Source organism: Anabrus simplex, chromosome 5, assembly GCF_040414725.1.
Source record: "Anabrus simplex isolate iqAnaSimp1 chromosome 5, ASM4041472v1, whole genome shotgun sequence".
Taxonomy (NCBI): Eukaryota; Metazoa; Arthropoda; class Insecta; order Orthoptera; family Tettigoniidae; genus Anabrus; species Anabrus simplex.
The window spans coordinates 338,354,834-338,372,439 of NC_090269.1; the positions used below are offsets into that span (position 1 = coordinate 338,354,834).

The 17,606-nt window shown below is 38.8% G+C and overlaps 1 protein-coding gene across 6 annotated transcripts in view; it reads right to left on the reverse strand.

The window, feature by feature from the left end:
* LOC136874078 (uncharacterized) overlaps positions 1–17,606 on the reverse strand; it is a 309,462-nt gene that overhangs the window by 34,880 nt on the left and 256,976 nt on the right. For all 6 annotated transcript variants that reach the window (XM_067147606.2, XM_067147608.2, XM_067147604.2 and 3 more), the window contains one exon: positions 1,381–1,599. In XM_067147606.2, the coding sequence (XP_067003707.2) occupies positions 1,381–1,599 (219 nt within the window). The remainder of the gene's footprint in view (positions 1–1,380; positions 1,600–17,606) is intronic.

The window sequence follows — 17,606 nt, forward strand, 5'->3', positions numbered from 1 at the left end:
GTAGCAGTTACGTAGAAATGAAAAGACTAGCTCAAAATAGGATGGAGGGCTGCATCAGAGCGGTCTATGGACTGATGACTCAAATAACAACATGACCACGCAACAAATAGCAGAAATGCATAACTATGAAGAGAACTTCAGAACAGTTTAGTCTATATTTCATGGTTATACTTCGTTTTTCATAGTCCAGTCTAGTTTAATGTGAGTGAAATGCCTCAAAGCAAAGAACTTGGCAGCCAACTTTACTTTTTTTTTTAAATTACAGTTTTCTGGATGCTTTTTACATTGTGTGTACCCCACTTTTCCCTTGTTTCGAGGTAGTGGGATACCCCATCTATTTAAAAATCTGTTCAATACACGTTTCAATTACCAGCAGTTTGATTTTACTAATAAAAGTAACAACATAAAAAAATAATACTCATCACAACAGACGAGCCATCATCTAGGAAGTATACGGAACAATATTTCATACTTAATCACTCAATAAGCCGTGAAACTGAGTGTCTTGTGATTTCTTATTGTGAAGGTAGTGTCAAACAATGAACTGTAAACAATGCCCCTGAAAAATATTCTTCCTGTCTGCTGATATAAAAACAACACTATTCAGATATTCATGTTGAAAGTGCGCAGATGTAGGTTAAGAGGACTGCACCTGTACAGACCCACTATTTCTCATGATAATCAAAATACTATATGTACCCCACGGCAGAAAAGCACTGATGGATCATGTCCTAACAAGCGACTGTTGCTCAGCCCAAAGGTCTGCAAATTAGAATGTGACACATGGTCAGCGCAACAAATCCGTTTGGTTGTAAGTCTTGGCTTTCTAGACCACGGCCACTATCTCACCATCAAATAAATCCTCAATCATAATCACTTGGGCTAAGTAAACGTCGTAACAGCCATCAGATCCAAGTAAATGTCCATGACCTGGCCAGGAATCGAACCTGAGGCCAGGTAAGAGGCAGGCATGGTTACTTCTAAACAGTGGGCCTGGCAGAAAATATATGTACCTTACTGAATAGGTAAATAAAACAGTCCCTAACTTGCTCATGTTACTAATGGCAAAATTTTAGACTCCTTCCACTAAGCTTCTGCCATTGGCTGGTAGCAATTACATATTTAAGATTAAGTTAATATGCCAATAATGAGATAAACAGACTTTCTTTTCTCTGTATTAGGGACTGGTCCCTTTCCCTCCAGTTTTTACTGGATTTTTTCTTCTTCATTTTCCCTGAAAGGGTCAACAAATACATAAATCTGTAAAATAAGAGTATATCAGATTTACTTCCAAAAGACATGCATAGATATATCTAATAAGCAAGGCTGGGCAATAATGCCATGATATTAACAGATTTACCAGTAAAGATTGAAGCTTACCTAACGAATGGCCTTGTCATGACAACGATTGTCTTTAGCCAGAAGGTGGGATGAACTAAATACAATCCCTTCAAATTTTTGCGCAGCCGTCTATCAATCATTTGGTAACAGCGCTTTAGCCACGAGAAGGTGGGCATACAAGAGCGGGAGGTTGCTCCATGCAAGTAGATCAGGACATAGTCTTCTGTGATAAGCTGATCCAGGGTTGTTAGAACATACCTGAAACATAAGTATTTCCATTTTCTAAATCATTCCAGATAATGAAATTTACAAGATGCAGAATTTATCTTAATACCTTATTTAAATAACAATACAACACACAAAGTGTACAGAAAAGATAGAAACAATGACCTTAGTCACACAATTTCTACTAATGTCATCTGATAAGGAAGCTCCAGAACCTTGGATGCTTTCCAGAAGTTGGAAAGGCAACCGAGTGTTGAGCCTGACTGAAAACGTCCCCAGATTGCATATGGGGAACGACTTGTAGATATACAAGCTAGTCTGAAAGGATCATTAACAGCAACATACCCATACCAGATGGTGTCTGTATTGAGAGTGGCCAGCCGAAGGCATCTGTACACCACGTCATGGGCAGTGTGACCAAGACTTCTGGAGACTAACAAACTCAGCCATAAAACTGGACAGACACAAGCCGACAAACCAAATTTATGTTTCAGTTCATGAAATGGATTGCACAATCAAGTCAAAATTACCCCAAGGGAAAGATCACACATTAACAAAGACAGATGCAAGCAGGATATCAGATTCTTCTAAGAAGTGCATAAGGGAAGAGTCAGAGCTTCCTAGAACCTCAATAAATATAAAGTCCGGCTCCATGGCTAAATGGTTAGCGTGTTGGCCTTTGGCCACAGGGGTCCCAGGTTCGATTCCTGGTAGGGTCGGGAATTTTAACCTTAATTGGTTAATTTCGCTGGCACGGGGGCTGGGTGTATGTGTCCTCTTCATCATCATTTCATCCTCATCATGACACGCAGGTCGCCTACGGGTGTCAAATCTAAAAGACCTGCATTTGGCGAGCCGAACTTGTCCTCGGACACTCCCGGCACTAAAAGCCATACGCTATTTCATTTCAATAAAGATAAAGGCAAAAAATCAGAATGGGGACCATAAACACACAGACTATGACAAAGACTGGCAAACTCAAACAGCTAGCAGACGAGATAAAATACAGAAACACTGAGATATTAGCCATGCAAGAAATGATATACAGTGATAAGGAAACAGTGGAGTCTGAAGGTTTCATGATGCACAAAGGAAAACTAGAAACCAAAGAGGGAAAGAAGACACGATCCCAGGTTTTGGTACAGGGTTCATAGCGGTCTAACTTTCCGAGCGGGGGACGAGAAGTACACAACAGTCAATGGACATGCACCGACCAACAAGAATCGGAAGGATCTAAACCGGTCAACAATTCTGGGAGGAACTAGATGATACACTGAGGAAAATACCAGACAGACAAATGAAAATACACTATGATGTTCATGTTCCCTATAATCACCAACTTCCCCCTTCTAAAATCTGAGCAATATAGAAAGCTCCAGATAGCAGTATTGGTCTATTGAACATTAAACAAGAATACCCCCCTATTACTTATCTTCACAACTGAATTTCCTATCTTCTTTTCACCAGCATAACACATGCTCTGACAACACACAAAACCGTTTGCTTTTTTGTGAATTGGGCTAGAATATGGCATTCTTTCCCCCCTAACATTAGAGCCATGAATAGCATAAGTTCTTTTAAGTTGTCTTGCCGTAAGCATCTCTTTGAAGCAAGTTTAATTTGTAAACTGTAGTTTCTAAGATAAGATTAAGAATTTATATTTTTCTCATAGGTACACTGTTAAAGAAGTGTGGTTAAGTGTAAAAGAGGGTCACGAGTCCTAACTTCACAGCAGTAGCAATAATAATAATAATAATAATAATAATAATAATAATAATAATAATAATAATAATAATAATAATAACAACAACAACAATAACAATAATAATAACAACAAAAATAAGCACTATAATGCATGAATCGGAAGAGAACGAACACAAGGAGACAGTATGACAAACAAGAGGACAAAATAAAATGGGGAAAGAGCAGTCAAAATGTGCTGAAAGTATCATATGATGTGAATTTCATGTTTATCCGTATTGAACTTTGATGAACTCAATTCTTAAAAAAATGATAAAAAGTTGCAGAGAAAGGTTCCTTGCTCAATATTCTAGAAAACTGTTAAATCCACTCACAACAATATTCCAACTACAACTGGGCCAACTACAACCTTAATGAAATTTCCAAAAAATCTAATATTTTATTTGATATAATCATCCAACGAACATAAATCCAGCACGAACAGAAACACCAACATCCCCACCAGTATCACATCACCTATCCCCTACTTCTCCTCCAGCCTATACTCCTACTGCCAGTCTCTGTTTTAAGATCGCACTCAGTGTGGCGCACATTACCATAGAGAAAGAAAAACCATGAAGCTGCAAGGAGGGATAAGTCTCATAATATACGCTATTCTTTTTTTTCTTTTTCTCTTTTTCACAAGTCAGCGCTCTTTCCTTTTCCTCTTCCAGACATCTATTCTGGTCTAATAACAACTGCCTAATTTTCATCCAACAGTTCCGGTGGTACATGATGCCCCCCTCAGCTAGCCTTTATAAGATTCATAAAAAGTTTTTGCTATGTGCCATTTGACTTCGAGAACATTTCAAGTATTTCCATACAAGATACTAATATTTGTCAAGAAATTGGAAGGACATGTGTTTTATCTTCACATCTTTGCAACCTAATGACTACCAAAAATTCACAAACTTTTTAAAATGTATCTTTTAATCATATTTTAAATCATATTTTAGATGTATTTGTATTTTTTCTCTTTAGATGGCCATGGAGAACTTATTAGCCAAGGATATTGCATGTGATCTTTGTAGTATTATTCTTTTAAGTGATGCATTCTTCAGCATAATAGGATTGTGATTGTGGTTATTTATATTGATTTTTATACGATATGTTATCTATGTTTTCATTAGTATATATATAATCTTTTCAACTTGAATGTGTATACATCTTCAGTCTGGGAAGCCATATTTGTTTATTTACTTACATTGCTTAACTACCATAGCACTCGAATGATCAGCTGGTGATCATGTAAGTAAGGTTAACCGAAGTTTATATACCTCTGCTGACACATCATGCATTGAGATGGATGATTCAAACAGAAGTATTGTTTCGGCTAATGACAAAAGTAATTCCTCTCAGCCTGTGTGTAACCATTGCCGGCAACTGTTGGGGGTCAATATTCATATCTCAAAAGCACATCCGAAAGAGCACCGAACACGGCTAGTGAATAGACAGATAGCTGGGACATCAAACCACCAAGTAAGTACCGGTACTGAAATAAATTTCGGAACAAGGGCATAAATCTAGAAAAGAAATAAAACAACAAAACACACATAACTCGTTCTACCAAGAGCAAATGGTGATATGGAGGGAAAAGCTACAAAGTGACGTCAATGATTCTGAATTTTTCTTATTTGTAGCAGACTTTCTGAAGTTTCTGTCCACTGCTATTGATTTTTTGCCTGGGCCTAAACACCCAGCAAGGAAATTCTATAAGGCGCGTAAAAAGAAATCACATGTTAATACAGAAAAAGGATATAAACAAAGTTCAAATCCGCAAAGGTCGGCTTATAGCGATAGAGAAAAAAGACGAAGTAAATATTTATATCAGTTAACTCAATTTCAGTTCCACAATCAACGTAGAAAAGCAGTTAGAAAAAGCAGTGAAAGAAAACAATGAAAGATGTCTGATTAATTCTCAACATGTATATGGCTATTTCCATGAAATATTAGGACATGAAAATAATTCAGTGAGAGAAAATTATCCACCAAAAGGTAGTGGAGCTACACAAATGGTTCACAATGACACGTTTAATGATGTTATATCTAAAGATGAAATACAGCTTGCAACAAGTAGAATTGCGGTGGACACTTCACCTGGACCTGATTATGTCATCGTTAGAGCTATTAAAAGTGACATAGCTTCCGAGATAATTGCCACAATAGCCAGTAGTATGCTTCAAATAGGACAGGTACCACCGTGTTTTAGAAAGGCAAGAACTGTTCTTATACACAATGAAGGTGCCCCTGATGACATTGCATACTGGAGACCAATCACAATACAGTAGAAGTCCGCTATAGAGAGTACGTCATATAACGAGAACTCCGCTATAGCGACGACTTTTTTCTGTCCCTTCAAAATTCCTATATTAAACTGTGCATCGTCCTTCAGTTACAGCGAGAACCCTATCACTGGCGCATCCGTTATTACGAGCGATTAAGCGTGCGCGATTTTTTCCGTTACCGATATTTATGCACCCAGCGATGATATTGCATGCGATCGATTACCTTCGGCATCATTTCCTCGCTATGTGCACTAGCGATTTCTCTCGTCGACATTCGAAGGCGATGTCGGAGTCGATTAGTAATATCCGTCGACAGCCGTTCCGTAAAGAAAATTCGAAATGAAAGAGAACATATTTTCGTAATAAATGCGTAAATAACGTGTCCGATAACGGTTGTTAACTCGTTAAAAATTAAGGCTGACTAAACGACCGCTTAATTTTGAGGCTAAAGATTGCAATTAAGTAAGAATGGGATACACCTCGAGATATGGCAGTGCTTAATTGATTTCAGAGGTTAGTTTATATTTTGTCGCGTCTGGTTAAATTACGGAAAGGCTATTACGAAAATGTATAGCGAGAAAGGTATAACTGGCGCTTGAAGTGTGTTTTCATCATACGTATAGTACGGTTAAGTTAGGATACGTGACGCTGTTTGAATAAGAAAACTGAAACGTTTGCAACAAAATGCGATCGATCATCTTCGGTACGGTATAGTTTTCTCACTTTGTGCATTTGCGAGCTCTCTCGTTGACATTCAAAGGCGATGTTGGAGTTTATTAGTAATACCCATCGACTGCTGTTCTCTAAAGAAATTCGAAATGAAAGAGGATAATACGTTTTCGTAATAAATGCGTAAATAACGTGGCCGATAGCAGTTGTTAACTCGTTAAAAATAAAGACTGAAGTAAACGATATCTTCATTTTAATGTAATATACGGAAATTAAGTAAGAATGTGATACACCTCAAGATATGGCAGAGTACATCACTGATTTCAGAGGATATTTCATATCTTCTGGCGTCTAGTTACGGCTATTTACATGTACATTTTTCACGTGGAGTCTATTTCTCTACATGCGTTTCAAATAGGTTTTCATGATAGGCTACATGTACGGTTAGGTTAGGTGACGCTGTCTGAAGAAGAAAGCTGAGGTGTTTGCCACAGAAGTCTCCAGAGTGATACCGTATTTCTCCGAATCCAAGACTTTCTTTTTTCTCAGAATCTCATACGAAAACTCGAGGGTTGTTGCATTCGCGGCCTAACAGTGAGTTAATGGATACGGTACCACTGGCAACTATCGCAGTAACCACGCTGCTTCTTTTCACACGCGCACAGAACTCGTTGACAATAAACGGCCGCCTCTTTACTACACATCGCTAGCCTCGACAACCGGTTGTACAGTGCCTGTGTGTTTCTCAAATCTGCAGAATGGCATCAAAACATGCGACCCTTCGAATTCTTAGAAAAGCCATGGCTACCGGTACTCAGTGGCAGTCATAACGCATCAATTTCCTTCACGCTTAGTAAGAATAAGGTTTATAGACATCAGGAATATTTTCGTGATGATGTAAAGATACGTGGAAAATGTATTGCCGGCAAATTTTCAACGGGTTCTATTCGATATTATGATGCCAATTTTAAGTTAATGTTTATTAAACATTCGGAAATGTAGAATAATTGTGCAGCCGCAAGAAAATACGGCATAGGCCTAACTAAAGCCAATATTTGGCGTTAGCGTGAAGACAAAGAGCTAAAAAATGCGTACTGTACAAAAATTCCATTCAGTGATCTACAACAAGGACGCTTTAAAGAAGTCGAAGATGAAATTGTGAGGTATGTGCACGAAAAACGCAAGGGCGGAATGGCCATACCGTGGCGCAATAAACTCGCTCGTTGACATTCAACGTTCGCGATTAGGCCTATACATCGCTAGCTGCTGAATTTGGCCGAACCCGACAAGCGAGACGTGCGTGTAGCGGTAGCCGGTTATTATCTGACGCTGCGTAAAAGTAACAGTTTTATAGACAGCAAGAATAATTTCCTGATGGATCGTTGTATTGTAGGGACGCATGGAATAGGTATTGCCGGAAAATTTTCAACGAGTTCTCTTCGGTATTATGATGCCAATGTTAAGTTAATGGCCCTTAAACCCGCGGAAATAAAGAATAATTGTGCAGCCGCAAAAAAAAAAAAAAAAAAAAAAAAAAAAAACCACGGCGTGACGAAAATCAATGCTCGGCGTCTAAAAATAGTCTAGAATGCGTAGGCCTACTGTACAACAAGGCATTAATATGATTTTACAAACTTCTTTTTGAGCCTGATTTAAATTTTTTGAAGGAAAAAGTGGAGTTCATCTTGGATTCGGAGAAATACGGTACTATATTTTTTTTCAGAATGAAATTATCATAGTAGTATCAGATTATGATTTTTTTTTTTTTTTTTGCCTATTTGCTTCATGTCGCACCAACAGATATGTCTTATGGCGACGATGGGATGGGGAAGGCCTAGGAATGGAAAGGAAGCGGCCGTCGCCTTAATTACAGTGACTCTATATGTACAGTGTGTCCAAGGCCAGTCCAGCCGCCATGTTTTAGCCAAGTACTCAATCAGCTGATAGATGAAGGAGAGTGATATTATTATTATTTCAATAAAGAATAGAATAGGTCAATGTTTTAAGATGTTATATATTTTGCTTATGCTGTATGTATATAGGCTTATCAGTATTTGTTATATTCAGAGCCTGACTACCTGTCGTAAGACTTCAAAATTTAGAGTTATACGTGGTATAGGCCTACAAGTCACAATTATTGAAGAGGTTAGAAATTCTGCGTTGGTAGCTAGACCTATCCTAACATTTATATTATAATACATGTGGCGTAAAATAGTATAGTCTTTGTCTTAAGTAATGTATGTGATGACAGTAAAGTTAGCCTACATTTAATTTTTTTTCTATTTGCTTTACGTCGCACCGACACAGATAGGTCTTATGGTGACTATGGGACAGGAAAGGCCTAGGAAGTAGAAGGAAGCGGCCGTGGCCTTAATTAAGGTACATCCCCAGCATTTGCCTGGTGTGAAAATGGGAAACCACGGAAAACCATCTTCAGGGCTGCCGACAATGAGGTTCGAACCCACTATCTCCCGGATGCAAGCTGACATCTGCACGACCCTAACCGCACGGCCAACTCACCCGGTCATTTAAATTTAAGAAAATTATAACATTACTATATATCAGGTTACATAGTTTTACATATCAGAATATACAACGCAGCATCATAAAACTATACATAGAAATGTACTTTTTATATATGACTTATCGGTATGTATATAATCTGAACACACGCAGAAGATAGAAAATAATATGACTAGTTAACCGATGGGTAGACAAAATTGTATTACCTAGCTCCACATTTATGTTAACATAATATAAGTTAACATAATATACTGTACCATTTTATTAGTGGTACTAATAGAAATAATAGCGCAAACCTGCTACTCTTTAGTGGCGAAAACAAGCAACTGCCATGGTCCTCGGGTGGTGTATAGTTGTCCTTTAATGGTGGCTACGGTTCAATCTCCGCAACGAGGAATTAAATATTAGTATCACTATACAACAGGCCTATCGTTTGAGAAAATACTACTTGTTACTCGGTGAAAACAAGCAGTTGTTATGGTCCCGGAGTACTCGTATTCAGGACTCAATTATCGACCACCCGCTGTTCGATTTCCATGATGTGCGACTAATTCTGTGCCCTGGTTCGGTTAGTACTGGTAGATATCTGCTGTATTTTAAACATTCTATTTGCTACTATCGGTTTTGCTAATGCATTGTTATCACTGTCATCAATAGCTTCTTCTTTTTCTACCGTTCTTCCTACAACTGTGGGGTTGTGGATGGGAACTGCGTCACACATATGGATTTGGTCCTGCTTAACGGCCGGATGCTATTCCTGACGCAAATCGTATATACAGGGATGTAATCACTATTGTGTGTTTCTGTGATGATTCGTAGTGTGGTATGTTATCTGAGTATGAAGTGGAGAGTGTTGGGACAAACGCAAACTCCCAGTCCCCAAGCCCGAGCTATTAAAATACCCCACCCGGCCGGGAATCGAACCCGGGACACTCTGAACCGAAGGGCAGTGCGCTGACCATTCAACCACAGAGTCGGACTATTATTGTTATCATTATAATGTATGGGAAAACTCAACTGGATGCTAGGCGCCACTTATAACCACGTCCTTTAATAGATAAATAGCCATAAAAGTTTGAATTCGAGAATATATCAATCATAATACCTCATACGGTGAAAATGAATGAGACTTACAGTGAACGATCGGAAGTGACCTTTCCTTTAAGTTTTGTTAAGTACAGGTTTCAGATAAAACAGATATTTTCGGGGATACTTGAAAATTTGTGAAAAATAATACCCATATAATCATGAAAATCTCTTATTTTCCTTACATGGTAAAATCGCACAAAACGTAAAATGTCGGAAATTATATTCTAAACAACTTTCCTTATGTACAGGTTTTCGATACGGCGAATATTAACGGAGAAATCTGACATTTACTGTCTTGGCCTCTATAAAATTACTAACCCATTTTGTTATTATTGTTACCATTATAATGCATGAAACAACTCTACTCGCTGTTCGGAGCGTCTTATAACGTGCTGAAAACAAGCAACTGATTAATTTCATTTTAAAAACTTTTCCTGATCTGTTTCTGCACCATAAGCATAACAGCCTGGCGTAATTCTTCAAACCTCAGACATACGTAAATTCACACACATTTCTTAACTAATAATACTAAATAATCTTCCATGTTAAATAAGAACATATTTTCGGTGTATTAAGGTTAAAACAGGTAGCCTGTACTTTGCTGAAATTGAATAATGAGTGATCTTACCCTGTGCTGAATAGATACGTTTAAATCAGCTGACGGGACGTTTGGCTAAAACATGGCGGAGCCAATCAGAATGAAGCATTCATTGGCCACACTGTACATATAGAGTCACTGTAGCCTTAATTAAGGTACAGCCCCAGCATTTGCCTGGTGTGAAAATGGGAAACCACGGAAAACCATCTTCAGGGCTGCCTACAGTGGGGTTCGAACCCACTATCTCCCGATTACTGGATACTGGCCGCACTTAAGCGACTGCAGCTATCGAGCTCGGTACGAAAAATAACAAACAAGTAAGCCGTAGTGTGGATTTCATCTGCAGAAACTCAAGTTCTGAACAAACTGATTGCCGTTTCATACCGATTTTAAAGTGCATAAAGGGTTTTCCGACTTTAATACAAAAATCTGATATAACGACAATCCGTTATAGTGAGTAATTTTTCGCTGTTATGAATTCTCGCTATAAGGACTTCTACTGTATTTTCTGTTGTTAGGAGAGTAACTGAGCAAGCTCTTGATAAACGCCTAAGAGAATACATTGCTTTTAATCCACAACAACAGAGATTTATATCTTCAGCCGGTACACATATCAATACTTCTACACTCGATTTGGTTTTAAATTCCGCGAAACTGAACAAAACTGATCTAACAGTGATTTTTCTAGACATCAGAAAGGCGTTTGACAACATTGGGCACCATCATTTACATGAGACCTTGAGGACATTAGGAATACCTGAGAAATTAAAGGAACTAATACTAATCTCCAGACAGGAAACACTACAAAAATAGAAACTGTAACTGAAAAGACAGCCACCTTAAGCCTAAAAAAGGGGTGTTATGCAGGGCTCACCTCTTTCTCTCTGTCTCTACAATCTAGCGACAGATCATATTTTAAACGAACTAACTGAAGACTCTCTCACAAGCCACTATGGATTTTCTTTAGTACCGCATCTTCCACCTTTAGCGATCATGGGTTTCGCTGATGACTTGGTTGTCATATGAAATAGTTGAACAGCAGCACTTGAGCTCTCGAAAATAGTTACAAGGAGATTTCATGAAATAGGGCCTTATATCAACACAATGAAATCTACGGCAATCTGCATCAAATGTGGAAAGTTAATCGAAGACCCAGCTGAATTTAAGAGCTACGATATTTAGAGTTTGCAACATGGAGAAACAATCCGCTATCTGGGAGTTAACTTTTCGAATGAAATAATTTTTCAACCACAACAGGAGCTTAAAAAATTACAAAATAAAATGGAGAAATTGTTTTCTTCTCCACTATTACAGGCTGACCAGAAATTTAAAGTAATAAACACAGTTATATGCCCATCTCTCATATACCCATTCCAAACTATCAAGCCAGAGAAAATTCCGAATAAGTTCCTTGTTGATACAGGACATACTAATACGAAGTGCTCTTAAGGACATTCTTCAGATACCTGCAGATATTCCTAATGGAATGGTCTACACTGAGAAAAAGTATAAGGGGTTGGGACTCTTCTGCGCCACTTGGGAAGCTCATCTTCAACACATTAACATCTGTAAGGTACTGTTAAGCTCAGGTGATGAATACATCCATGCTGCAAGAAATCTGAAAGAAATAACTCCCTCACTACAATCCTTCACTATCCCTCCATCTGACAATTTGCTACATCCATGCCTAGAAATAACTGATGCCAGGAAAGTGAGAAGAGTACTGAGAGAAATGGCATTGAGTGAGTGGTGCAACTTGTGGCAGAAAGGAAGAGGTGTATGTTTGTACAATGAATATACTCCTGCCAACTCCTGGATTCGAGATCATCAAGGCTTATCATGTAGTGAACAGTGTGAAGCAATTAAGATGACAGCAAACATTTCAGCAGTTAGATTGGTACCAGGAAGATCTCAGAACGATTCCCTCTGTAGACACTGCCTCAAGGAGATTGAAACTCTTGCGCCTGTTCTGGGATCTTGTCCTCATGGTGAACTTTTAAGGAATAGGCAACATCATAACATCTGCTCGTTAACTGCAACAACGCTGAAAGACCATGGTTTCCAGGTATTTGAAGAGATTCACGGCTTAGCGGACAACAGAAGCCACAGAAGGATCGACATCAGTGCTTTCAAGAATAAGAAGAGAGGTTACATCATCGACCTCACAATTCGCTTTGAAAGCCATAAGTCGCAGCCCTCAGATGTTAATCTCAAGAAGAGGAATATTTACTTATCCACAATTCCTTACTAAGGGAGAAATACCAGCTAGAGGAAATCAACATAGTAGGTCTGATGATTGGAGCTAGGGGAACAATTCCTGTTTTTGTCACTAATTTCTGGAAACAGATATCTCTGCCAGTTAGAACATTATGGGAGTTGCCATCATAGCCTTAAAGGGTTCACTGATAACTCTAAGAAATCATTGTTACAATTAGGTTACCTTCAACATTTCTCATGTATATCTATTTCTCTTCTAAAAATAAATATAAAAGTATGCTTTGTCGCAAGGCAGCCTCTGCAAGAGAGGAAGTATTTCATAAAATAAATAATATTTATTAAATTTTTCCAATTTTGTGCGACTGAATGGCCGAGGATGACCTTATTTTAAAGGTTGAAACTAGTCCCAAGATTTTTTAAATGAAAATATTGATTATATTTACTGTATACCTCTTTATACGTCATATGCTGAGAGCACAAAATGACAAGGCTAATGATGCACTTCAGGAAACCAAACAAGAAACAGACATGGGATAGCCCAAGTAAGGAATTCCACATTGACCACATAGTGATCAATCAAATAAGCATTAAAGAGATCATAAACACTCCGCTAAGAAAGAACACAATGTTACAGAGTTCAGAGTCAGATAACCACCTTACAGAAGTCAAATGCAAATGGATACCAAGCAAGGGTAGATGGGCATAGACGAACAGAACAAACAGATAACCATCTTACAGAAGTCAAATGCAAATGGATACCAAGCAAGGGTAGATGGGCATAGACGAACAGAACAAACAGGAACACCACGATAGGCGATGACAAAACAAAGATGTGACGAGGAGCAAATCCAAACAGACTCAGAGGGAAGAAATGATGCAACTTGGGAAAACAGGCCAAAGTAGTAAAGAGGAAGCACTGTGGCGGAATGAGAACTGCAAGCAAACAGTGGAGGACAGGAGAAAGGTCTGAAGGGACTGGAGGAGCCACAACAATAAAGGCCAGAAGACAGAGGATGAAGCAGGAATTGGACAAGTTTGAGAACAAAATGAAACCGATAAGTGGAGGGGCAGGGATCAATTCATATGGGACGAAACAGGGGACCTGGAAGTAAGCGCACAGGAGAACAGCAGGATACTCTCAGGAGTACTTCCACAACCTAGTGAACTGCGAACCACCTGAAGATGAACTGGAACTCGGGCCAGACATGGAAGAGGGACAACCATGACGACCTTCGATCCGGGATGAAATGGAACAGGCCATAACGGACCTAAGAAATACATGATGACTGCAGATAAAAGGATAGTATCCAAGATGATAAAGCAGGGCAGTGACAGGGCAACGGACAACACAACCGAGGTCATCAATTAAATATGGACGATGAAGAAATTACCAGAAGGGTAGAAAAACACTATGCAAAGGAAGGATGCAAACAAGTACAAAGGGATATCACTATTAGAGGACTACTCCAAGGCACTGTCAAAACTCCTGCTGAAAAGGGTTGAACAGCTCCAGGGCCAAAGAACATAGAACAGACCTTCAACCTCAACTCGTACAACACACAGAGCCTTGAAGAACAAGAAGATATAGTAACCTTCATGAATTTCAAGAAGGCATAGGACTCATTAGACATATGCTCACAAGGATACTAAAGAACAGAGGATTACATAAGAAATTTTATTTCAATGCGTGGCCATTTCATGATGACTACGCTGGAGATTAAACAGGGTAAATCTCTCTCTTCTGATTGGACAGCCACAGCCCAAGCAGGGTATGTCATGACTAGTTGAAGGGTAAGAGGGAAGGCAAATGTAAAGTTTTGTAATGACGTGATCCAGTGTTCCATTTCCATTATTGATTAAGAGTTACTAGTAAGTGACTATTGTTGTTCTGTCAATGATACTGGGTGGCCTAGTACTATATGCATTTTGTCATTTATCTTGTTGCAGGAGACCACATGATTCCTTTGAGAACCTCCTACAGCAGGTTTACCTAGGCAGACAATACGTTGTAACTTTTTGATGATAATAATAAATAAAATCATGAATAAAATATATAAATAAAATTACTCAAAAACTTAATAAAATTAATAAGCATAATTAACCGAAATGTCCGTAGTATGGGCGCCAGAGTTCACCAGAATGGATCCCTCGAATTTAGATAAGAGCATGATAAACTGTATATCCCAGGGCATGTACATAATGCTGCGTACTGGTACATCTGCTGCAGGCCTTACCTAACCTCCTGAAAACGACTAAATAGGTAAGAACTGCACCTAGGTTCATCAATAACACTGATTCTAAAATAGCTAACCATATTCTTAACAAATTCCGTGCATGAACACCTCATCAACATACAACATTATACATATAATACACACATAAAATATTGCTGGAAGACTCCATATTTACAACAACAACAAAAATAATGAAAATCGTGGGGAAAACGAAAGCGAGAACTAAGCTACCATTTGTAGATGGTCCGATGAACAATGTACATGTATGAAGATAAATACGCTTCACTGTCTCTACATCAATTCGACTTACCGATTCTCATAATCGGCAGTTATCACATCACACAGATACCGTACCTTGTACTACTGTGTTCACATATTTTAACACTTGTTGTGAAGATATATACACACGTCTGTCGATCCTCAACATAAATTATGGAAAGTCTGAGATAGCTTTCACCAACATATAATGCTAGGCCGCCACAAGTGCTACAATACTTAATGCGCAAGCACTCTCCACAATCAGCCACTTTCCACGAACATAACAAGACTCTGCTCCACGAACGTTTGAAGTCCAGTCCATTGCAGCCGTGTCACTCCAGTACCGTGTATCAGCACCACTTCCTTCCCGTACAGTGTGTCAGTTGTCGTTCCTTCATACAGTGTCACTGGTTGTAGTTATCTTCCTTCTCGTTCCTTTACAATCACCTCTACAATCACCCTTACAATGTTTCTGGTTGCCGCCGTATGATCAACCTTTATAGACATCAACATCCCCCTCCTCTCAGATCATACGTCTGGATTGGTGCTTGCCCACCAATCATGAGTGATCTCTAGTCAAGACCAAGCCCTGAACTACTTCTTCCTCCCAAGACAATAACAAACTCTGGGGTATATTCCATGAGTCACCAAATTTTCCTAATACAACAACAAGCTCATCTCATCAGGCTGGGATATATACATGACTCATGAATTTCCCGACACAAGTACATCACAACAAACACTGGGGTATCCATATGACTCATTCAAATTACCAGAGTTATTAAAGCAATGTTTTCCCACTCGTGCAAAACAAATTACTCCTACCTACATATGTGGATATCTTCCAGCTTACCAATATAAATGGCAAAATATACAAATGAAATAATAATAATAATAATAATAATAATAATAATAATAAAAATCGAATACTGACAATAATATCTCTAACTTCTACATATAATTCTGGGGTGTGATATATGTACTATCACAACGTTACCTATGGATAGCAATAACTACGTGGTTAAGGGTACAAGTGCTTGATAATCTACGGCATGGTTCCAAGGTGTAGATAAGCAGCATGTTTGCTAAAGTGATAGTATAATTAAACCAAATTATAAAATCACAGTTAACATAAAAATTCACAGTTCTAGCCCTTCAGGCAAGCAACTCAATGTTGAAAACATCCTAGGGATATGAGCTACAAATGTTGTATGCTCGAAGTTATATTACTATATCAATAATGTATCTGTCAGTTAAGACTTTACGGCCAACAACATGGCTATTAGTTATCTTCGCTTCACTAGTTCCACCTTTCAACATTACAATATTACTTTATGGCCAGCATCATGGCCACTATTATATAAATAAGTGCTTTCCAGTGATGAGGAAAGACGAGGGTCCGTCTGGCTCCGGATGGTAGCACCCTGTAACGGCCCCTGCCTAGGGTTACTAGGTGAAACCAGGTCAACTGTCTCAAAGGCGGAAGAGGAATCTGATTCCCAACGGTGGAGAGAGCAGAAAAGCCTAGTGGAGTTCACCACGAATTAAAAATCAAATCAAAATCCAAAAGCAACTGTTCCCAAACTGGGCAGCCTTTGGCCAGCGTCTGTCTCCATGTAAGGGGTGGCAAGGAATAATCCTCCGGGGTTAACAACCTTGGTTGTAAGAAAAGGTGACACTAAAAGTCACCCCCAGAATTCAAAGAATTATCAATCATGGAAAAGTGTGATATGAAATCGGAGCGTCTTGGAAGCTCAAACAAAATAAAATACAGGAAAGCAAAGTACTTAGCCACTTTTAATGCAAATTTGCTTTTGAAAGTGGGGAAACCTAACTCTAATAGATACATTAATTGAACATAATGGCTGTGCAAGAGACCAGATTCTTGGATGAGGGCAGCTTTGAATCGGGAGGATTCAGGATACTTAAGGGGAAGACGGGGACAAGAGTTATGAAAAATGTTCCCCATCTTGGGACAGGTTTTGTAATCGACAAGAAAGTATTAGACTCCATTACAAGCTTTGAGTCTACATCTGAAAGGCTATCCACACTCACAGGTCCACCAACAAAGTATATTCAATTGTGAATGTTCACGCAACTATAAACATTGACAACAAAAAGAATAAGGAGAAGGTGGAACTATTCTGGGATAAACTAGATGACAATCCAGAAGATACACGATAAACATAAAGTCATCCTTCTAGGGGATTTTTATGCCCAAGTAGAAGGAGAAAGAAAAGGTTCAGGCACATAGTGGGGTGCTACCCAGCACATAACAGGACCAACCAAAATGGTGTCAAGCTCATCGAATTATGCCAGGCGCACAATTTGGTCCTGAAGTCAACCAGCTTTAAGAAATTTCCAGGAAAGCAGAAGACGTGGATATCACCTAACCCTCTCCTGGGAGAATTCCAGTTAGATCATGTT